General features: G+C 35.5%; 1 protein-coding gene across 2 annotated transcripts in view; it reads left to right on the forward strand.

The window, feature by feature from the left end:
* The window catches only part of LOC127524964 (collagen alpha-1(XIX) chain), a 204256-nt gene that overhangs the window by 120125 nt on the left and 59983 nt on the right, over window positions 1-24148 (forward strand). For both annotated transcript variants that reach the window (XM_051917062.1, XM_051917061.1), the window contains exons 17-26: window positions 7141-7203; window positions 7319-7363; window positions 7560-7592; window positions 11643-11681; window positions 12774-12818; window positions 13537-13572; window positions 14217-14261; window positions 16802-16855; window positions 19707-19760; window positions 23071-23160. In XM_051917062.1, coding sequence (XP_051773022.1) covers window positions 7141-7203; window positions 7319-7363; window positions 7560-7592; window positions 11643-11681; window positions 12774-12818; window positions 13537-13572; window positions 14217-14261; window positions 16802-16855; window positions 19707-19760; window positions 23071-23160 — 504 coding nt within the window. The remainder of the gene's footprint in view (window positions 1-7140; window positions 7204-7318; window positions 7364-7559; window positions 7593-11642; window positions 11682-12773; window positions 12819-13536; window positions 13573-14216; window positions 14262-16801; window positions 16856-19706; window positions 19761-23070; window positions 23161-24148) is intronic.

A 24148-nucleotide genomic window follows, 5' to 3' on the forward strand; every position in this document is an offset into this window, starting at 1 on the left:
ACAAGACAGCCAATCAGAAACGCTGCTGGCTTGTTTTCAGAACTACTCCTGAAACACTTGTTTATTAGTTCAAATCTTTGCTCATCTCAGAGACCCTTTGCATCACACTAAACTTAGAGCATGTTTTAGACCATTTTTTTTTCTCTTGTTCCAAAACCACTTTAAATCTAACAAAATATGAATTAGTGAAAGTGTTAAAACTATTGGATTGTAAATCTAATTTATTTTGTGAAAAAGATAATCAATTTTACAATTTTACACATTATCTGTGTAAAATGATCTGTTATTAACTGTCAGTTGTGGCATAATTTCCACCTGCAGATACATTTTTGTTTAAAATAAATCATGATTCTAAATAGACAACTAAACAAAATAACATGTCATTTACTAGAGTTGCTGGCAAAATGTTAATTGCTGCAGTCTATTTAAAAGATTTCTAAATAATTTGAATGAATTATTGTTTTAAAAAGTCGGTTTGAATGAATGATTCAATGACTCGCTCATAAAGACTTCACTTGCTTCATTACTGGATGAATCAGTGTTTTGAACATTGGAGGTCACCTATTGTAGGAGACCTCCAAAACAAAATTAGAAACCTTTAAAGTACATTTTTAAAAAGTTATTTATAAAAAGTAATAATGTAAGTGCGTTTAACTAAAATATGAGCTGCACATTTCTGCTTTTAAACCCTCCAAAATGCCTTGCCCAATAGACTTCCATTATAACTGGAAACTGACTGGAAACTATTTTCCTGTTTTCGTACCTGGAGCATCAAAAACGGAAAACTCAAGTTCATCAAAAAAAAAAATTTGCTTTTTTTTTTTTTTTTTTGAAAAGCCATGTAGCTGTGTATGTGTTCAAGTACCGGACATGCCATGATTCAACCGTGCTAAGGCCCAGAGGGATGAAAGGACAAGGGCAAACAATGTAGGCTAATTTATTGATGATAAATATAGAATTTCAAGAAATTTCCTGTAGACTTGTGACATAAAATGAGTCAGTGCTGTATGAGCTATTATTTGTATCATTGTTTAGTTTAAGGGTCTTGGCAATAAATGACTGCCGGTCAGCATGCTTGCTTGAATTAGCCAATTAGAAAACCTGGAGGTGTATCTTTTTCTGTCAGTCATTTTGCATGGTTTGGAGTACAGGGTTTTGTAAAGATGTGTGGTCAATAAATTATTAATGTAAGGTAAGGCATGCTATGATCCTGAGACACTCAAGTTGAGTTTTATGTATGAAGATGCACACACTCAAAACCATTGCACTGCAGCACTGCGCGAGAGCGATTCAAAAGCATACAGAGCCGTCTGAAAACGAATCTCTTGAATGAATGATGCAATGACTCACTCATAAAGACTTCACTTGCTTCATTACTGGATGAATCGGTGTTTTTGAACAAATCTCTTGAATTAATGATTCAATGACTCGCTCATAAAAGGTGTGTTCGACTTGAAGCGGCACTGCACGAGAGCAATTCGAAAGCATACAGAGCCATCTGAAAATGAATCTCTTGAATGAATGATTCAATGACTCTTTTATAAAGACTTCACTTGCTTCATTACTGGATGAATCAATGTTTTAGAATGAATCTCTTGAATTCATTGAGACATAAATTTTTAACAGTCACTTGTTGCCACCTACTGGTGTAACAATGTAATTGATACAATCTTTATTTGAGGCATCAAGTTACTTTCAAAAGGTGATTTACTCTATTTTAATCACTACCGCAGACACCAGTGTTTATATCCGAAATGTAAACTTTTGTCCCAGTACTTTTGTGATCATTTTAATTATTGTAACACTGAAATAACAATACTATGGTTGAAAAGACTGTTTGTGAAGCAGTTTCATACCTATACATAACAATTGCTCTCTCTGGGACAGCGGCAGTGCCAACGCAGATTTATATGTTCCGCTGTGAGCTTACTTGTCAAAGATTTAATAGACATAAAAACGAACCATTGTCATTTAGGAATAAGATTGCATGGGTGTTTCAGTCAAGATTGCGATCTTTTAACGATTAATCGTTCAGCTGTAATGTATAGAGTATAAAAGTTAGTGTAAGAGAAAATGCTAGCCGTGAAATTAGCCTTAGCAAGAAAAAGCATTCATGCATTTAAAAAAAAAAACTAAAAATTGATTTAATCCACATAATGTTTATCAAGCATACATAAGATGTGGTAGAAATAATATTTGTTGGGGCAGAGAAAAATATGGATGGTTTCGAAAAATGTCAAAAACATCATAATACTTCTGTAATGCATGTACAATGTTGGAAAAGTTAAAAAGTGTTTTAAGGGAGTTTTGTTGTTGTCTGTGTTTATTTTTATGTGTGAGAGGTGTTTATAAGTCAACAGGGCCAAATGTTCCGACAGCACCTGCATTTACATGAGTATGAATAGAAATGAAAATGGCCTTGCATTTGCTGATTTTAGAGGGGTTTTGGACCTTTATCAGCTGATCAGATTTGCCTGTTGGTTGGTTTAAAGTAGTCAGGCAGGGAGACCAACTAGACTATATGACTGCTGTTTTGCCAAGCTGCAAGACCAGTGAACCATCTTGGTTTAAGTTGCTTTTCTCAGCAGGAGAGCCCAAAGTGAGAAGAGCAATTGTGTGGTCGAGCTCATAGTAGAGCTATTCAGACTCTGTCCATTCTGCGTGGCTTTTATTACTGTTCACGAATGACCGTCTATCATCAGCTGGCCGTAAAAGACACCCTTCCCTCAGCAAGAACATTTCCTATAAATCTTCACGCAGGGATTCAGGATTACACAGGGGTTTGGCGAGGGTGCTGGTGCTTGACAAAGAGGACCAGAGGGAGACGCTTTTTGCTTCACTGCACCTTTGAGCTCAGACAGAAAGAGAGTGTGTATGCACTATGCAGTGCTACAATTTGCTCTTGTGAGCGGTGTGTGTGTGTGTGTGTGTGTGTCATCTCCACCCGTTCACACAGGCAGTGGACTGTGACTGGACTCTGAGAACAGTGTAGCATCTGCATACGTTTGTCCTGACAGTGCGAAGAGAGAGCTTTGACAGACTCATAGTACAAGAGTTCAGAGCTGAGTAATTTCTGCTCTTTGTTGTTTGTGGTGAATACACACAGTGTGATTAAGATTCTTTTGGCTTTAGCGACCTACTGCGGGTAACTAGTCAATGCAGGGATATCTACAGTACATCATAATCAGTGCTGGGTAGGGATGGGTATCGATAAGGTTTTAACAGTACTCTACTGATACTGTTTATTGATCCAGTGCTTTATCGTTATTCTTATCGGTTGTTGTTTTTGTTTTTTTTATATATATATATATATATACACACACACACACACACATATATTTGCTGTTTGCTTTTCTATTTTTTAATATATACTATTCAAAACATAGCAAAGGAAACAGCAATGTTTGAATGTTTGAACAAAACAAATGAATATAAAATATCGATTTGTAAATGCACCAATGTGCAGGTGTATTTTGTGTTTTATATGCATAAGATAACATACAGTAAGAACTAGAATAAAGAAGCAAAATACAAACATAAACAAATAAATACAATTTAACAAATATTAGTGCTTTAATTTTTTTCAGGAAGGTCTATTAACATTACTGTTCAGGTAAGTAGATATAGCCTACAAAATAAATCTAATAAAGTAATACAATTTAAAATAACACTGCATAGTTTTCAGTGTATAAATTGATAGATGAATGCTTATTGAAGCTAAAGTTATTCAGTCAAGAGTAGTGATTTTCTCTTTGTCTTTTGTGGTTTGATTAACATTAATGGCATAAGCAGCAGCCAAGGTTTATTAGACTGTTTATTAAACTGCTGTCCCTTTAAGACCGAATGCACTGATCTAATATACTTATACACATCATATTTTCTCAACTGTTTACCTCTGCTTAAGACATAAATCACTGTGTTTAAGTGAATACTCTCTAAGCTGGTCATTTTGACATATTTTTTGTGTATATTTGATCGTTTAGAAGTGCGCCCGAAGCCCAAAGTATAATTTGCTTGTCTAAGACCCTGTCCACACAAACACGGGTATTTTCAAAACCGCAGCTTTTTCTGTGCGGTTTGGCCGTTTGTCCACACACAAACGCAGTAAACGGTAACTGAAACCACACTTTTCTGAAAACTCCGGACAGGGTGAAGATTTTTAGAAACTCCTGTTACAGTGTTGTCGTGAAGACAGTAAAACCGGAGATTTTGGCCAGTGACATCGTAGTGCACGCTGTTATCTCCTTTGTTTGACGTCAGATTGTGCGCCGCTATCTCCTTTGTTTACATGAGGCGAGTCTGTGCAATGAAGGACGTAGCCAAAATATTGCTGCTAATAACTGTGTTAACAGGGCTTATAACATGTATGCACAGTTCTCCCATTATATTGCGGAACAGAGGCGTCAGAATGCAATACTACGCAGGTCACTGCTTATGACTTTTTTTTCCTTTCTTTTTTTTAAACTTTGAATGAATATGTCTCATTGTATTGTTCTGGTTTATGGAATTATTAACAATAATAATAGTAATAAAATGCTTAATACAATGACAATGTTGTTAGCCTACTGAACCAGTAATAAACTTTTTTTCCAGGCCTCTGATTGGCCAACATGGCTTTTGACTGCGCTTCGTAGCGTGTTTTCATGTGGACAGAGATTTTTTTAAAACCGTGCTTGTGTGGACGCGTTTTTTTTTTTTTTTTTTTTTTTTTTTTTTTTTTTTAAACAGGAGGAAAAACTGTTTATAAAAATGTACGTGTGGACTATAGGCCTAAGCTGCGGTCCGTTTCGGAGCACACACACAGAAAGCCGCCTTGAGAAAGTGTCTTTTGCCTGGATTAATGTGCTTTTAATAATTCTTTTTATTATCAAACACGTCCCTCAATTTGGCATCATTAGACTGCATGTTACAAAAATCACCAATTTTGCTGATTCCGACGTTTTTTATTGATTACATGATTACATGTTATTCTCACAATGGCAGTAAATTATTCATAATTCTTTGATAATTGATAATTCTTTAAGTCAATAATAATATTAATAATCAATAAATTTAAGTTAAGTATGTATGTTGCTGTATTTTACCATTTCTTTTAGTTTTTTCACACTTTTAATCAACTTTTTTGATGAAGTATCTTACTTAATATGAGGTGATGAAAACTGAATGCACAACAATTCTAAAACAATTTGAAAAATGCTGTTTCATATAGTTTAAAGTGGCCATATGATCATTTAAACGTGTGGCCATTTTATTGCTTTTATAGCTGATTAGCATTAGTGTCCTATTTATTTAATTTTTTTTTAAAGTATTTTTTAACATTTATTTAAAATGGAATTATTTATTTTAAATATAATTACTTAATTTATTTAATTATTTTAAATGTATTTAATAAAGTTTATTTTTGTTCAAGGAAACTATAGGGAAAGCTTTAAATTATATATATATATATATATATATTTTTTTTTTTTTTTTTTTTTTTAAATAAATCATTTAAGAAAATAGAATTCAGTGGTAGAAATGTTTTTATTTCAATAAAAAAAAATAATTAAATGAGGTTCTTATATGCTATGCAACACTGGGGACATACTAGGGAAGGCTATTATTTCCATATTTCTCTCAAAATTGCATCATGAAATTGGAACACATTCAGAAAGTTAATAAAAACACTTTTGTTTTGTCATTAATTTCCAAATATTTTTGTCTTTTTCGTGAAGCGTCAACAAAAATGTCAACTTCTCAAATATAACTTAAAGCTTTTGGTGCTTTTTTACTGATTGGATTGCTATAGCGCAGAGCCCTCTAAGATGCAATCAAAACAGATAGCAATCTGATCACTCAGGAGGTGGTTTGGGAGGTGGCAATTACAGAGAAGAACAGAGACTGTGAGCTTTGGCATTATACCAAACACACTGCTATCTTTTGTGTGTGCTTGGTTGTGCCTGTAAGCAATTTTATGAAAAAGAAAAGGTTGTATTGGGGGAGAAATGTCTTTTCCAGGTTGAGTAGACAAATTGTATTACCTTTCCATGGAACTCCTCTCAGGAATTTTAATGTGTCAGACTTGACCGAACTCAGAACAGTGTACAGTATGTGCCAGTAAAACCATCACAGGATTGTGGTGTGATGGTCCCTTCTCTCCTCAACACTTCCTGAAGCACTCTCTCAATGCAGTTACTGGTGTTTGTTTTGAAAGAAAACACAGCATGCAATTCTAAATCCTTCATCTTTACAGCATTTAACTATGAACCCTGTGTATTGGAGTATCCAAAACCAAAAAATGGTTTCCTGACTCCATATATAGTGACTAACTGCTCAGTGTCACATCTGCCAGTATAAAAGATGCTCAGTTTGCATTGTTTAGAGAGAGGACAGCATCTCAAAATGGATGCAGAAGCAAGATAGGAATTCATCTTCAGTGAGAAAGTGCCATCTATTGGCCGATAAAATCCTGTCCTGTTTGTGTGACAAGATGATCTGTGGCGAGTTACGGAACATTGATTTTGTGTTTAGTGGCTGTAATTAAGTGGTAAGCCACCATGTGTGATGTATGCAAACATGAGAACATTTGTGTAATGGAAGTTAGATCAAATAAGGGTTCAGAGACCGGTTTGACTGTGCAACGTCACAATGCATCAAAATCACCAAGAAAATAAAAAATAAATAAATAATAAAATAAGTGTGATATCTGCGGTGCTGGATGCTAGGCTCACAGCATGCATCACAGTATGAATAAATCATGCATATTACAGCTTCAGATTGTTTATAATGTTTTCTGCTTAATTTGAAATGGTGTTGTCTTTGTGGGTTTTTTTTTTTTTTCCTTTGACTTGTCATAACTTGATGTGTTTTTGAGTGTCACTGTCATTGCAGTTTAATCTTTGCTACAAATTGTGATTTCCTGGCCTGAAAAAGATCAGGAAAATAAATAATAGTCAGGGAAGTGTCTGTTGAATGTCTGTCTTTTAAAAAATTAAATTAAAAATTAAAATAACATACAATAACAGTAACATTTTAAAGTACATTAAAATTAATATATTGTGCCAGTGGTTACCCCCCTTGAAGTTTGTTGACCCCTAGACAGTATTATATGTGTATTCATATGTTGTATGCATATGTGTGATTGTTGTTGTTGTTTTTCAGGGGGTGAAGGGTGACCCGGGTGTCGCAGGAGTTGATGGACAGAAGGGCGATAGAGGGGATCCAGTATGTAACGTCTCAGAGGCCTGATTAAAAATTCCATTACAGACACAGACATCAGATTTTTTTGTGTTTATTTACCTCATAATACATCCGTCTCTTCTACCATTTCACTCAATAGGGTTTGCCTGGCCTGGAGGGAACCAGTGGATTAAAGGGGCAAAAGGTGTGTAATGCATGTTTTATTTGTTAGTTCTGTGCATATGTGCTGGAAGGAGGTTGATCTTTTCACTTGTTTGACAGATCTTTGTAGTCTCATGTAGACAGACTTTTGACTGACTAAGGTTCAGATTAAATGAATCCTGTGGTTCATTTGATTCAATTTCTTTGTGTTTGTGTGTCTTTTATTATTATTCCTTTAGGGTGAAGAAGGACCCAGAGGACCACCGGGCCCTGTGAGTACTGTACCAATTCAGCCAGAGGTTCTGATGCATGCAGATGCTCTGTACATAGTACATAGACACATCAGCCTTCATGGCATGAACGACTCCGATAAATGATTCAGAGCCAGTGCTCTAGGATTCATTTAAACTTTTCATTTTTGTGAAGCCCGTAATGGGACATGGTGATGGAAAAAAAACGAGATGGGAGGAAAAATGTCAATGCTTTTGCGTTTTCTTGCAAATTTTTTTTTTGCTTTCCTCGCAAAACTTTCGCATTTCACCGAGAAATCGAGGAACTTTCGCATTCCTTCACAAAACCTTTATGTTCCCTTGCAAAACTTTCCCGTTCTACTGAGAAACTTTGCGTTACCTTGATAAACTTTGCATTCCTTCACAAAATGTTTGCATTCCCCTGAGAAACTTTGCGTTCCCTCGAGAAACTTTGCATTCCTTCACAAAAAATTTACGTTCCCCCAAGAAACTTTGCATTCCTTCACAAAACCTTTGCGTTCCCTCAAAAAACTTTCACATTCCACCAAGAAACTTTTGCGTTCCACCGAGAAACTTTGCGTTCCCTCACAAAATGTTTGATTCCCCTGAGAATCTTTGCCTTCACTCGCAAAACCTTTGTGTTCCCGCACAAAACTTTTGCGTTCCCTCGAGAAATTTTGCGTTTCCCCAAGAAATTTTGTGTTCCCCTGAGAAATGTTGTGTTCCTCAGAGAAACTTTGCATTCCCTCACAAAACCTTTACGTTCCCTCGAGAAACTTTGCGTTCCTTCACAAAACCTTTACGTTCCCTCGAGAAACTTTGCGTTCCTTCACAAAACCTTTACGTTCCCCCGAGAAACTTTGCGTTCCCTCACAAAACCTTTACGTTCCCCCGAGAAACTTTGCGTTCCTTCACAAAACCTTTGCGTTCCTCCGAGAAACTTTGCATTCCTCCGAGAAGCTTTTGCATTCCCTCACAAAAACTTTGCGTACGCTCACAAAATGTTTCTTTGCCTTCACTCGCAAAACCTTTGAGTTCCTGCACAAAACTTTTGCGTTCCCCTGAGAAACTTTGCATTCCTTCACAAAACCTTTACGTTCCCCAAGAAACTTTGCATTCCTTCACAAAACCTTTGCGTTCCCTCACAAAAACTTTCACATTCCACCAAGAAACTTTTACGTTCCACCGAGAAACTTTGCGTTCCCTCACAAAAACTTTGCGTACGCTCGCGAAATGTTTCTGTTCCCCTGAGAAACTTTGCCTTCACTCGCAAAATCTTTTGCGTTCCCCTGAGAAACTTTGCGTTAGAAGATTGCAAAACTTTTGTGAGCGAATGCAAGCACATTGAAAAATATTTTTTCACCATGTCCCTTTAAGGGCTCCGTACATTTTAAACTATTGTTGGTAAAAAAAAAAAAAAAAAGTTATGGGTGCAAAACATGTCACATGATCCTTCAGAAATCATTCTAATGCTGATTTGCTGCTCAGAAAAACATTTCTTATCAATATTGAAAATAAAACAGTTGTGCTGCTCAGCATTTTTGTGTAAACAATGATTTTCAAGATTCTTTGATGAATAGAAAGTTTAAATAACAGCATTTATATGAAATATATGTATTTTTTGTAACAATGTAAAAGCTCTTACTGTCTCTTTTGATTAATTTAATGCATATCCTTGCTGAATGAAAGTATTAATTCCTTTAAAAAAATGTTACTGACCTCAAACTTTTAAACAGTAGCGTGTTAAAATGCAGATATCACTTATCGATTACTTGTATATTCTGCTTAATAATTTCACATTTTCTTACCCATGTTTCATTAAAAGATCACTTGAATGACTTTCTCTAAAAGGAACCCTGTAGCGGTCAGTGCTTTAATTTTCATACTAAATTCAATTTAATTTGAACTTCAATGTTTATTTGAAAAGACACATGATAAAGGAGTACAATTCGCTCCCATTCAGACATTCGGGAAGACGCGTCCATGTGAAAACGCGATCTAGGATTTCTTTATTTCTTGTTCGTTCTGGCTTTTATGTTCATCCAAGTTGAAATGAACTACCAGCACCAACACATTTTCTAGTACGGACAGTGGAGAGTTTACTGCATCAATGCAGCACTGTTCATCGGCTTCATCTCTGCTGACTGGCCACTAATAAGAAAGCCTTTGAGAGCTGGGAAGCCGAAAGCTTTTTGGTTGCACTTAGCAAGAAATTTGCAGGTTTGGAACAGCATCGCCGGTGTCAATTAAATCAAAGGGGGGAGACGAAAGGTGCGATTTGACAGCAGGGCACAAAATCAATTGATGCTGCCTGCTGTGTGAATCTCTAGCTAAATGGGAAAAGTGAGATGACTGTGGCCCTTTTAAACCAATTTACAAAGATTCAGGAAGACTAAAGAACGAAAGAATTTTTTTCCCCTTCCTGTTCTGAAATGGCTAATTACGATGATGGGTGACTCAAATATGAACTGGCTTTTAAGAGTTTGATTATTCTCTCATGGTTTCCTCTTTAGTTTGTAATTTGATTGTAGCTGGCTCTGAATGGAGCATGTTGTTTAGAGCTAGTTCTCTTTTAATTAAGGATGTGTAATTAATGTTTTTTTTTTTTTCTGTCCAAGGAAAAAAGTCTTTGAACAACTGTAACCTAAATCCCATTTCAAGATTTTAATTACATTCTTGTTAAATGGTAATTAGCCGTTTTTCTGGGCTCAGACTAGAGTAAGTCAATGTATGGTTGTGCTCAACTGACTTCAATGGATTGTTTATTTTTTTTTTTAAAAAACACTTGTTTGTTTTATGATGATGTATTGCACATCATAGCACTTTTTCAAAACATAGTGAGCTGCCTACCTATCCCTAAATTAGTTTCACTGCTGACACGGTTCCAAAAGGTAGCAAAAATACACAGATCAGGCATAACATTATGACCACTGACAGGTGAAGTGAATAACACTGATTATCTCTTCATCACGGCACCTGTTAGTGAGTGGGATATATCAGGCAGCAAGTGAACATTTTGTCCTCAAAGTTGATTCGTTAGAAGCAGGAAAATTGGGCAAGCGTAAGGATTTGAGCGAGTTTGACAAGGGCTAAATTGTGATGGCTAGACAACTGCAGAGCATCTCCAAAACTGCAGCTCTTGTGGGGTGTTCCCGGTCTGCAGTGGTCAGTATCTATCAAAAGTGGTCCGAGGAAGGAACAGTGGTGAACCGGCGACAGGGTCATGGGCTCAAGGGTCAAGGCTGGCCCGCGTGGTCCGATCCAACAGTAGCTCTGTAGCTCAAATTGCTCAAGGAGTTCATGCTGGTTCTGATCGCAGTTTGTTGCGTATCAGTCAGTTGTGAGGTTCCATTTTACTTAGGATGTCTTAGAAGGCAACTTCCCATGCAGGGATTATAATGCTAGGAAGCCCACTAGGTTTTGGAGCAGAGCTCATTTATATATTGCACGCTTTTATTCAGCACAATGAACTAATGAACAAGAAAAAAAAAATCTACATTTTGTTCTCTAGACCAACTTTGTCTTGAAGTTACTTCAGGCCTCCTGTTGTTTCATCTTTATTCATGTATCACATGAAACAGTAAATGAATCCACAGATACATCCAATGAAACAATCTGTCTTTCACCGTTGACTGAAAGCCGTCAGAATGATTGACAGGCTACTAAACCTGCTGAGCACTGGTAGATAATGTGTAAATGGAAAGCCATAAAGCAGATACAGAATTCACCTCCATGTGCTTTGAAGAGGGTCTGTATTTGCTGGGCTCTTGTTGCAGTAAAAGGCTCTTGCCATTTTAAATGTCATAAGCCCTGGATTAATGTTAATCTGTCACGCAGAGGCCATCCAGACAGAGAGAGAGGAAGCTTCTGTTTTATTTTTGTGTGGAGATGTTGATGTTTTCACTGAACTGAGATCTGAGAGCGGAGCCTGAGAAAACATTAAATCATAACTGACGGGTCCATTTTAGCACATGTACCCTGCAGTTGCAGTCAGTGTTGCCTCTTATGATGGTTTTCTGTAATGGTACAAGTTAATATCAATGTTAAAGATCGTCTTTTTTCTTTATTCAGGTCATGACAGCACATGGACTGAGACTTCTTTCTGGACCTGTAAGTTTAGATGTTAGGCTTTTTATCACATTGAAATATTTTGAAATACAATGGTGTCTGATGGCAAATTTACACAGCAAAGCTCTTCTGAAATGGCATTTACTCCTGCTCAGAGGTGACATAAATGCGTTTACACAGCAATTATAACTGTAAACCTTGATACTTGGGGCTGAAGTGGCATAATTTATTCAGGCTTTTTTGCAGCATTTCGTCTTCAAGCAGAAATTTGAGCAGGTAGCCTTAACTCAGCCGTGTAAAGATGTCTTCTCCACTAGTAAAAATGCTTCTGCTTTGCATTTTTTAAAAATATTTTACATTTAATTTGAATTAATAATAATAAATAAATAAAATAATGTTTTTAGCTTAACACGAAGTACAGTCAAACCAAAATTTATTCAGACATCTTGAACATTTCATTCATTAATACAGTTTATTCACTATAGTTTAAAAAATGGTAATAAAATATGACGATCTCAGAGTTAAACTGTGTCAGTAAAATTAATCTTAATTATGTCAGATACACTTAAGCAAAACATGGTCAGGTCAAAGTGTCTGAATAATTTTTGGTTCCAAATTTTTATCAATTTTACTGGTAGTCCACTGTATGAGAATTTTTGGGTATAATATGTCACAGTTTACTTTATTTTGCTATCCTCACTTACATAAATGAACTATAGTGTCCTGCACACACTAGTAAAAATATATCAAAAATGTCTGAATAGGTTTTGGTTTGACTGAACATTTTAATTTTTATACTATTTTGTAAATGCAAATCTATGATGTAATATTAACAGAAAATTATATAAAAATAAAAATAGTGAAAATACATCATAAATTTACATCATAATGTTTCTTAAAAGTTTAAAACTTTCATATTTTTATTGATTTAACCCTAACACTTTCCATGTTTCAATTAGATTTACATTTGCAATGCATTATGAAATGATTTTCAGTCATATGATCTGTTTTAATAACTTGCTGTTTATAGTAAACTATATCCTGCTGTGCTCTTTAGAAATATAGCCATGCATTTCTTCCATGAATAACCTCTATGCATTATTTTGTTTGTTTCCTCTCTCTATAATCTATGAGGGGGAAGGAGGTGAGAAAGGCCAGAAAGGAGAGAAAGGAGACCAGGTTAGTAGCCACACATTAAAGGGATAGTTCACCCAAAAATGAAAATTCTGTCATCATTTATTGACCCTTGAGTTGTTCCAAACCTGTATTTCTTTCTTTCTTCTGCCAAAATATTTTAGAAGATATAAGAAGATAAGATATAAGAAGATATTTTGAAGAATATGGGTAACCAAAAAGTTTGGGGGAAAAAATACTATGCAAGTCAATGGGGCCCATCAATTGTTTGGTTACCGACATTCTTCAAAATATCTTCTTTTGTGTTCAGCAGAAGAAAGAAAGAAATACAGGTTTGGAACAACTTGAGGGTGAGTAAATGATGACAGAATTTTCATTTTTGGGTGAACTATCCCTTTAACAATGTTTGTCATGCATTCACAACAGTTTGTAAGATCATTAAAAAGTTGAACTACTGCCGGATGGTGTTTAAAAAGGTTTTTGCAGCCTTGTCTCAAAAGAAGAAAAAAAAAAAAAGGAAATATAAAAGCTGTTTAATCAATACAATGGACAGCCAATCAAAACACTCAATCTGGCTTTCTTTTTGATCTGTCAGATGTTAGTACAGGTTTTAAAGGTTTTAAAAGGAGGGACTCTGAGGTATTTTAAAAGCATGGGCACATAAAAAAGATGTTTTTCGACCTTGGAAGTCTTGTTTTACTGTAGGTCCTCTTGAAAATGCGATTTCATGCACTGCGGTCATCATGTTGTCTTCTTTCACCAGGGTGAAAAAGGTACTGAAGGCTCACAAGGTCTACAGGTAAATAAAGTCTGAGAAAAATTTTGTGCAATTTTTGTCATTATGCACATCAGAGGAACATTGTAAAGCGGTCAGCATGTTACTGAGAAATTATGTGAGAAACTAAACTTTAAGTGAACACACTTTATTTTTCTTCATTCCAACAATGGTGCCATTTGTGCACTGCCTATGTCCTCCTGATACAATTAGCTTTGTCACATAATACATTTAGTGTGTAATGGAAAATAATAATAATAAAAAATAGTCCATCTGAATATATTTTTATTGAAATTTTATTAAAATATCCCTCAATGCCCTCATTGTTATTTCTTTTTCTGTAATGCAGAAAAATTTCCCTGTATTATAATGTAATGTAATTTATATAATATAATATAATATATATAATAAGATTATAATTAAATAGTATAATATATTGAATTATAATTATATAAAATAATTTATTTATTTTTATGGCTTTGGTACTTTTTCATCTGAGGTGGGTTCCCTGGTATTGTCAGCAATAACCTTTTCAAATGAAATGATCCAAATTTATTCCGAAATGTTCTGGTAAATGGCACATTTTTTCAGAGAAAGATCGATTTCTCTCTTTCGCACTTTCTTTTTCTTACTGTATTGTTTTTTTCTTCCCTTTAATTCTCATAAAGGGCATTCGTGGATTGCCTGGACTGACAGGGGCACCAGGACTTGAGGTATGAACCTTCCTGTCTCCGTACACCCTCCATTCTGACATCTTGTGATTTTGACCAAGACAGAAAGGACATTAAAGTCTTTCTACTTTAGTGTGATGAATTATTGTGGACCTTTTCAACATGGTTGACCAGCAAGAGAGCAGCTCTATGGAATCCCAAGTCTGCCAAAATTAAAAATAAATAAATAAATAAATATACAAAGAAATGTAAAAAAAAAAAAAAGCAAAATAAATAAATAAATATATAAATAAATATACATAGAAAAGCAAAAAAAAAAAAAAAAAAAAAATTATACATTTATTTCCTTATTTATGTATATATTTATTTTTTCCACATTTATTTTTTCTTTTATTTATACATTTATTCATTTCGATTTTTATTTATTTCCACATTTATTTGTTTATTTATTGAGGTATTTATTTCCATATTTGTTCATTTCCACATTTATTCATTTCTACATTTCTTTATTTCTACATTTCTTTGTCCATAGGGTAATGAGGAGGGCGTGGTTTACCTCAGACATAGCAATCGAGCTCAGAGTAGGCAAGAGCGAAGCGTTGAGGCCACAGTGACACCTTGTGGTGTGCCTGAAATACTGTGTAGCCTACTGACATTGATACTGGGATGAATGATTTGGATATGGCCAAAATCTTATATCACGGATAATAATATCAAGATTCGGACACCAGACAGAACATGAAAAGGATCGAACCAGCGCACATATAGGTTACAGTGAAGTCGACGCAAGCATATTGATCAATGCATTTGAAACGAGACCACAAATTCACTTCACATTCATATTTCCTACTTTTACATGCACAGCATGTGAGAAACACTTAAAATACTACGCATATTTCAAAGATCCAAAATAGAAAGAGGCATCGGTTACAGTAGAACATTTTGTCGCGTCGCGTCTCCCCTCGTGGGGACATTCTAAAACGCTTAACATGGCTTAATGTACTAAGACAGTGATTTAAAAAAAAAACAAACTCACTAAACATCATACTAATAAAGTATATTATTTACAAAAAATCAGATGAGCCCTGAATATGATCTCAATGTTTTTTAAAATCACTGTCTTAGTACATTAAGCCAAGTTAAGCATTTTCTTATACCGGTTTTCTATGGGAGGAAAAGGCTTAACGTGTTATTAAACGCTTTTTTGTACATAATATACTTTATTATTATGATTTTTAGTGAGTTTGGTCTGTTAATATCACTGTCTTAGTACATTAAGCCACATTAAGCGTTTTTCACGTTAAGCGTTTTAGAATGTCCCCACGAGGGGAGACGCGACATGACAAAATGTTCTACTGTAACCGATGCCACATTCTGTTTTGGATCTTTGAAATATGCATAGTATTTTAAGTGTTTGTCACATGTTGTGCATGTAAAAGTAGGAAATATGAATGTGAAGTGAATTTGTGGTCTCGTTTCAAATGCATTGATCAATATGCTTGCGTCGACTTCACTGTAGCCTATATGTGCGCTGGTTCGATCCTTTCCATGGTCTGTCCGGTGCCCGAATCTCAATCAAACACAAGCCCATTCATTCAAATGATTAATAATGGGAAGTAACAAGCGCTTCCATTTCAGAGTCCCTGTTATCAGATCTGCTGAAGATGTTACTGTTCATGTTTGCCAGCGCAGGACATTTTACAAATCCAGGCCATGTTCTACGGCCATGTCTGGAATAAAGAGTAGCCTATCCACATCACACAGTACAGTTAGAGTGATATTATCCCAGTATCAATGTCAGTAGGCTCCACTATTTCGGGCACACCACAAGGTGTCACTGTGGCCTAAACGCTTCGCTCTCGCCTACTCTGAGCTCGATTGCTATGTCTAAGGGTAAACCATGCCCTCCTCATTACCCTACGGACAAAGAAATGTAAAAATACATAAATGTAAAAATAAAGAAATGTAGAAATAAAGAAATGTAGAAATGAATAAATGTGGAAATGAACACATATGGAAATAAATTAAAAAAAATAAATGTGGAAATAAATAAAAATTGAAATGAATAAATGTATAAATAAATTTTAAAAAATAAATGTGGAAAAAAATAAATATATACATAATTAAGGAAATAAATGTATAAATACTTATTTATTTTTGTTTTTTTGCTTTTCTATGTATATTTATTTATATATTTATTTATGCTTTTTTACATTTCTTTGTATATTTACTTACGTATTTATTTATTTTTAATTTTGGCAGACTTGTGATTCCATAGAGCTCTGCCATGATCTCGCTGATTTACTGACCAGTGCCAAAAGCTTTCAAACGGGTGGCTTATTGCAACCAGTTCTTGCTGGGTTAAATGTGTTCTGTCACAAAAAAGCCTTTGATTGTGGCCTTCATTTTAGTTAAGGGCACAGATAGGGACCTCTCAGAATAGCAAGCAGTCAAAATGCTACAATTTTCACAGCTGGTTCAAAATCTGAGTAGCTGAAGCGCTTTCAGAGCATGTTTTCTTTTGACCTGAAATAAGGTAATACTGCTCATATGAAGAGATCTTAACATTTGTGTTCTTACAGGGAAAGGAGGGTCAACCTGGTCCCATTGGCCTCCGTGGTCTTCCAGGAGATTCGGTAAGCAGGAAACAACTAGCTTGGTTTTCTTAAGGGAAAAGAATTCCAACTAATGCTGTAAAATATAAAGGGAACCCTCTCATCTTGTACATTACTATAATATTATATGAAAAAATGATCAACAGAGCTCAAACTATTATAGTCAACTGTTATTTATTTTAACATATACATTAATATATGATTTTCTGATCATATATTTTTTCCAAGCACATTTTACCAATTCCAAACCACATCAATCTTAATAACTACTGTTAATTTTGTATTTAATCATTTATAAGTGATAAATAATTGTTCATGAAGGCTGGAAATGAAAAACGCCTTATATTCAGGTGTGCATAATTATTAGGCAGGTTTTCTTTTACAGGCAAAATGAGCCAAAAATACTAGAAATTGCAAAGTTAAGGCATGACCATTGGACAGCAAAACACTCATTGGGTCAGCAGGGTCAGACAAAATCAGGTGGAGAAGACAAGACACGTTACTGCGAAAGAATTAAGGTGAATAATAAAGTGTGAAACCATCAGGAACCCTTTAGTCTCCAGCGCCACCATTTTCCAGAACTGCATCCTACCTGGAGTCTCCAGAAGTGTGAGGTGTCAGGATCTCAGAGACTTTGCCATGGTAAAGAATCCTGAAAAATGACCCCCACTTAATAAGAATCACAAGCTGAAGTGTTGTAAAATATATGAATACTGATTTTTTTTTTAATTATTTTTTATTTTTTTATTTTTTTTATAGGCTTTATAGAAAGACAGATTGAGAGTGACTCTTGAAGGACCAGCACCACATCCTCTTGTACCACTGTTTGAAGAATTTATCTTCCAGTATCTGGCAGTAAGTTTTGGGAGTTCATTTTTATTCCATATCTGCAAGACGGACTTTTCAGGATAGCAGATGGACTAAAAATGAACTCCCACACCTTAATGCCAGATTTTGGAAGATAAATTCATGAGCGTTTTGCTGTCCATTGGTCATGCCTTAACTTTGCAATTTCTAGTATTGCATTAGTATTGTGTCCTTCTCATGAGAATTTAATCATTTTTGACTTTTCAGTCTGAGTTAAATCTCTTTTTTTTTTTGGCTAATTTTGCCTGTAAAAAAAAAAACAACAAAAAACAGCCTAATGATTATGCACACCTGAATATAAGGCGTTTTTCATTTCCAGTCTTCATGAACAATTATATATCGCTTATAAATGATTAAATATGTGATGTAAATATTGATGTGGTTTAGAATTGGAAAAATATGCTTGAAAAAAAAAAAGATCAACTTACCTAATAATTCTGCACACGGTGTAATAATTACACTCAAATAAATAGTGAAATGTTTGTACATAGGTAGTTTTCATAAACACTTGTCTTCATAACAAGTTTATTCAAACACACATATATAATTAACAGTAAATAAACTCCTTTCTAGTGTGTTTTGTAGCTAACTAACGAACTGTGAACATTGGGTAACTTTCCTGAGGTAAATGCAACGTTAAGTGACATTGTCACAAGCTGTTTTATTGACTTCCGTGGTTGAAACACTGAGCGAGTACGATACATTTTGGTATCTTTCAACATACCTTTTGATGTTCATGCATGTTTTTGTTGTGCTAACTTGTATTAAAATGGAAGAAAAGACTTGTGCTGCCACTTGAACTGAGGTGCTACAACTGTCACATAACATAAGAGTGTCAAAACGCCATTTCATTTCTTGATACAGTGGACAGAACTTGAGGATAGAACCAGAAGTAACAAAGCACAGACCTGGCAACCCTGGCTTGAACTACGGGTGATTCATAGGGTCAAATAGAGTTTGCTTTAATGTTTGCTACTTTTTACTGTTAATGCATTATTGTCGCAATAACTTTGACAGCCCAAAATTCAACACGAGACATTTTTTCACACACAGTTGAAAAAAAGAGTTGCAGTCTGACAAGTTTTTCCACCCCCTTTTGATTGACAGGATATAATCCGCTCCGATCATCGGCTGTTTTTACTGCCAATCCAATGATTGGATGGTTGTGGTTTGCTATTGCTGTGATGTCATGTGAGTGACAGGTTGTTCCGCCCTTACGCCAGTAAACACATCATCAGAGAAGAGAAGAGATGTCACTGCAAGAGGGAGGGGAAGTTATTTGATTAAAGATTACAAGGGCACATGCAGAGATAAATCATTTATAATAAATACTACAATATTCAATAAAAAAAAAGAGAATTGTCTATTTTGATTTCATGGTGACTTTAAAGGTTCTTCATGGAATCATATGTCAATAAAGAGGCTTTTTAAGAGTGTAGAGACTTGGGGATGAACACTTTGGACTACATAGAATACCCTAGCAATCACACAGCACCCCCAAACATCCCTCAGAATATCTTAGCAACCTTAAAGCAATGCTGTCACAACCACCCACAAAGTCTTAGCATAATGGCAGCGAGTTTTGCACAGCCAAACACTCCACGGAAATGTAAAAATCTAGTTTAATTTTAATCACGCTCTCCGCATCCTTTTAGTTTTTCCCACTCTTGCTCACACACACAAAAAGACAATGCATGTATAAATAACAGAGGCGAGAAGAACGAGGATGCAGAGCTGTAAATTGTTGCGCAGACAATCAGTAATCAATCAGTAATCTAAAAATTAATTTGCAGGGACGGGTACATCTGAGTTCTCTACATGTGGGAGGAAACAACATCAGCATCACAATCTGTTCTCGGCACCTGCTTCTGCTAACGAGCATCTGCTTTTATTCCAAAAAGATGGGAACATGGGGATGGGGGATGTTAGGGATCAAATCAAAAATGAAAAAGCAGGAACTGCTAAAGCTGATAGGCATGTGTCTTATCGCTCCTCATTTTTTCAGGGCTCTCCCGGTCAGCCAGGACTGCCTGGAAAAGACGGAATGAAAGGAGAAAAGGTACGCAAGAGCGTTGTGCATTTGGAAGCACACTGTGACTGGGGTTGCATGTTTCTGATGTGATATTTTCCATGTTTCTGCATATGTTGAAGCACAAGGTCATGTTCAGAAGAATTTGTTCACATTAGGCATCACTGAGCTGTGCTTTGCTTGTACATTTTGAGAGTTTGCACCAGCTGTAAGCAGATAAAAAGCTGTATGCTGGAATAGTTTGGTATTTGAGGTATTTCAAAGAATTATTGCTTTATTTTTATTTGTTGGGGTCCTTTGGAAGTCAAAATGTGATGTCTGTGGAGATACTGGAAAGCACAATGAAACTGGAAATCCAGTCTAAAGTACAATACTACCTCTGATATGAAGGCCTACAGTGAAATCCTCAGATGACTTAAAGTGATAGTTCACCTAAATATTTTGTCATCATTTAATCACCCTCATGTCGTTCCAAATCTGTATGTGTTTCTTTCTTCTGTTGAACACAAAAGATATTTTAAAAAATGTTGGTAATCAAACAGCTGCCTGTAGCCATTTACTTCCATAATAGGAAAAAATAAAAAATACTATGGAAGTCAATGGCTACAGTCACCTGTCTAGTTATCAATATTATTTTAAATATCTTCTTTTTGTGTTCAACAGAAGAAAGAAACTCATACAGGTTTGGAACAACATGAGGGTGAGTAAATGATGACAAAATGTTGGGGTTAACTATCCCTTTAAATAACTAAAGGATGGCTGCACACTTTATTTGATTCTCCCCATTTTTGAGTCACAAAACCTGAGGAATAAAATTAAAATAAGTGATTATGCAAAATGCCTTTTTTCAGTCAGTCTTTCACTAAAACTAATGTCTCTCAGTGTTATTCTAGTATTGTTTATATACTGTTATATTTATTAATATTTTGAATGGTCTTTTATTTTCATATTTTATTTTTTCATTTTAATTTGTTTTAATAATGTATGTTTGTCATTTTTATCTTTTTATTTTTTGTTTAACTTTATTTGTTATTTCAGTTTTAGTTCAGTTATTTTTGTACTTCCACTTATGTTTATTTATTTCAGTTAGTTGTCAAGACAGCTTCCTAAATTCAAGTTGTCTTCATCAAGTTTAAATTTTTCATGTAATATTTATACCTTATTTTATTTCAATTACTGAAAAAATGTAATGTTATATTATTTATTTAATTTTAGTCAATTTTATTTTATTATTACTATATAATGTGTATACAACCCGAATTCCGGAAATGTTGGGACGTTTTTAAATTTGAATAAAATGAAAACTAAAAGACTTTCAAATCACATGAGCCAATATTTTATTCACAATAGAACATAGATAACATAACAAATGTTTAAACTGAGAAATTTTACACTTTTATCCACTAAATGAACTCATTTCAAATTTGATGCCTGCTACAGGTCTCAAAAAAGTTGACACGGGGGCAACAAATGGCTGAAAAGGAAGAAATTTTGAAAAGATTCAGCTGGGAGAACATCTAGCAACTAATTAAGTTAGTTGATATCAGGTCTGTAACATGATTAGCTATAAAAGGGATGTCTTAGAGAGGCAGAGTCTCTCAGAAGTAAAGATGGGCAGAGCTGTGAAAGAGTGCGTAAAAAGATTGTGGAATACTTTAAAAACAATGTTCTTTAGCATCAAATTGCAAAGGATTTGCAAATCTCATCATCTACAGTGCATAACATCATCAAAAGATTCAGAGAAACTGGAGAAATCTCTGTGCGTAAGGGACAAGGCCGAAGACCTTTATTGGATGCCTGTGGTCTTCGGGCCCTCAGACGACACTGCATCACTCATCGGCATGATTGTGTCAATGACATTACTAAATGGGCCCAGGAATACTTCCAGAAACCATTGTCGGTAAACACAATCCGCCGTGCCATCTGCAGATGCCAACTAAAGCTCTATCATGCAAAAAGGAAGCCATATGTGAACATGGTCCAGAAGCGCCGTCGTGTCCTGTGGGTCAAGGCTCATTTAAAATGGACTGTTTCAAAGTGGAAAAGTGTTCGATGGTCAAATTAGTCCAAATTTGACATTGTTGTTGGAAATCAGGGATGACGTGTCCTCCGGGCTAAAGAGGAGGGAGACCTTCCAGCGTGTTATCAGCATTCGGTTCAAAAGCCAGCATCTCTGATGGTATGGGGGTGCATAAGTGCATACGGTATGGGCAGCTTGCATGTTTTGGAAGGCACTATGAATGCTGAAAGGTATATAAAGGTTTTAGAGCAACATATGCTCCCCTCCAGATGACGTCTATTTCAGGAAAGGCCTTGTGCATTTCAGCAGGACAATGCAAAACCACATACTGCAGCTATTACAACAGCATGGCTTCATTGTAGAAGAGTCCAGGTGCTAAATTGGCCTGCCTGCAGTCCAGATCTTTCAGCTATAGAGAACATTTGGTGCATCATTAAATGAAAAATACGTCAAAGACGACCACAAACTCTTCAGCAGCTGGAAACCTATATCAGGCAAGAATGGGACCAAATTCCAACACCAAAACTCCAGAAACTCATAACCTCGATGCCCAGACGTCTTCAAACTGTTCTGAAAAGAAGAGGAGATGCTACACCATGGTAAACATGCCCCCGTACCAACTATTTTGAGACCTGTAGCAGGCATCAAATTTGAAATGAGCTCATTTTGTGCATAAAATTGTAAAATTTCTCAGTTTAAACATTTATGTTATGTTATCTATGTTCTATTGTGAATAAAATATTGGCTCATGTAATTTGAAAGTCTTTTAGTTTTCATTTTATTCAAATTTCAAAAATGTCCCAACATTTCCGGAAGTTGGGTTGTATATTCCAATTACTTATGTTGATCTTATGCCTCAGTAGACTAAGATATTACATAATGGCAGGAAGGGCCTTAACTACATTTAATTTTCCTCCAATAATAATAATAATAATTCACATTTGCAAATATGTTTGATTTATTCTTTTTTGTTCATGCCACAAAAAAAAATGTTACTGTGGGAAAGTCGACTGCCGAAAATGCTTTCAAAATATCAGATCTTTCAGTCATTATAGCATTTTTAATGATGTGAGTGAGTTCAGCATTGTGGATGTTTAGTGAGCTTTTTTTAGTCTCTCAGCTCACCTCTGAAGCTGCGTGAGGTGATTCCAGGTTGGTGGCATTTGCCCCAGATGCCTGTGATATTTACGTCCTGCTCTTGTTTTGTATGTGCGTGTGAAGATGGGCATGTGTGTGCATTTGTGCTGCTCCTCAACCTGTCAAATGACAAACTAGAGGTGACAGCGTCTCTAAATGCCAGCTGTCGGTATGTGTTTGCAGGGTGATGCAGGCGGAGCACCGGGACCGATAGGCCCCCCGGGCCTCAAGGGTGAACCTGGAGAGCCCTGCTCTGTCAGACCTTGCAATGGGGTAGGTACACAACACCATTCCTGTGTTTCTCTTTCACTTCACCTAAACGTTCCCCACTCAATATCTTCTCTTTCAGCACCACTTATAGACACAAACAGAATATCACTCAACACTTATCCAACTTCCCACCGCTTTGATGACAGCTCAGATATAAGAGGGACACTGACAATGACGTTATGCACCTGTAAATCTGCGACAGCTAATGCAAGACATTGCTGCACATGCATTCTTCCTCCCCCAGCAGCCATGGGTTATTGATGACAGCGCCTTGTTTTCAGTTGTGACAATGAAAAACTGTTCATGCTAATACGCCGCTTTGGTAAAACTATCCTAATGTTGCACCTGTCAGCTGTCCAAGTCATGGAAGAGAGAAATAACCAATGAGATCTGCTAAATAGCCTAGTTGCTTCTCTTAGAGACCTGTGAGATTAAATGGAAGCAAATCAAGGTTTTTGCTTCACTGTAAATCCAAATAAGTTGGCAAAACTCAAAAAATTTGAGGCAATAAGTTGCCTCAATTTTTAAGTAAAGAAATTCAATGTTTAACTAAGCAGAACTGGTAGATTTTTATTTTGTACTCATACATTTTAATTGTTCTTAACTTGAAATGTTTGAGTACACTAATTCATACATATAACTTAATTTTCTTGAAACCACAATGTGAACATATTTATTAGTGTAAACTTAGCTAGCTATAACAAGCTAATTCAGAAAATGCTAACTTGCTAATTTGCTAACATGTTAACAAAAGCATGGTATAGCACTTGCTGAATGGGTACAGAAATATAAAGCATTTAACATACTTGCTCTCAAACCAAGCTACATGCACCACGTGTCACCATGATGGTAACTCTCCCAAAACCCACATTAACATAAACTCTTCTAAAGTAGCATAACAAAACATTATTCACTACTAAATCTCCCACTTAACATTAATCTTGCACCAAAAACATTATATAACATTTAATTTTACCATTTACACTCCCTT

This window comes from Ctenopharyngodon idella, chromosome 13, assembly GCF_019924925.1.
Source record: "Ctenopharyngodon idella isolate HZGC_01 chromosome 13, HZGC01, whole genome shotgun sequence".
Taxonomy (NCBI): Eukaryota; Metazoa; Chordata; class Actinopteri; order Cypriniformes; family Xenocyprididae; genus Ctenopharyngodon; species Ctenopharyngodon idella.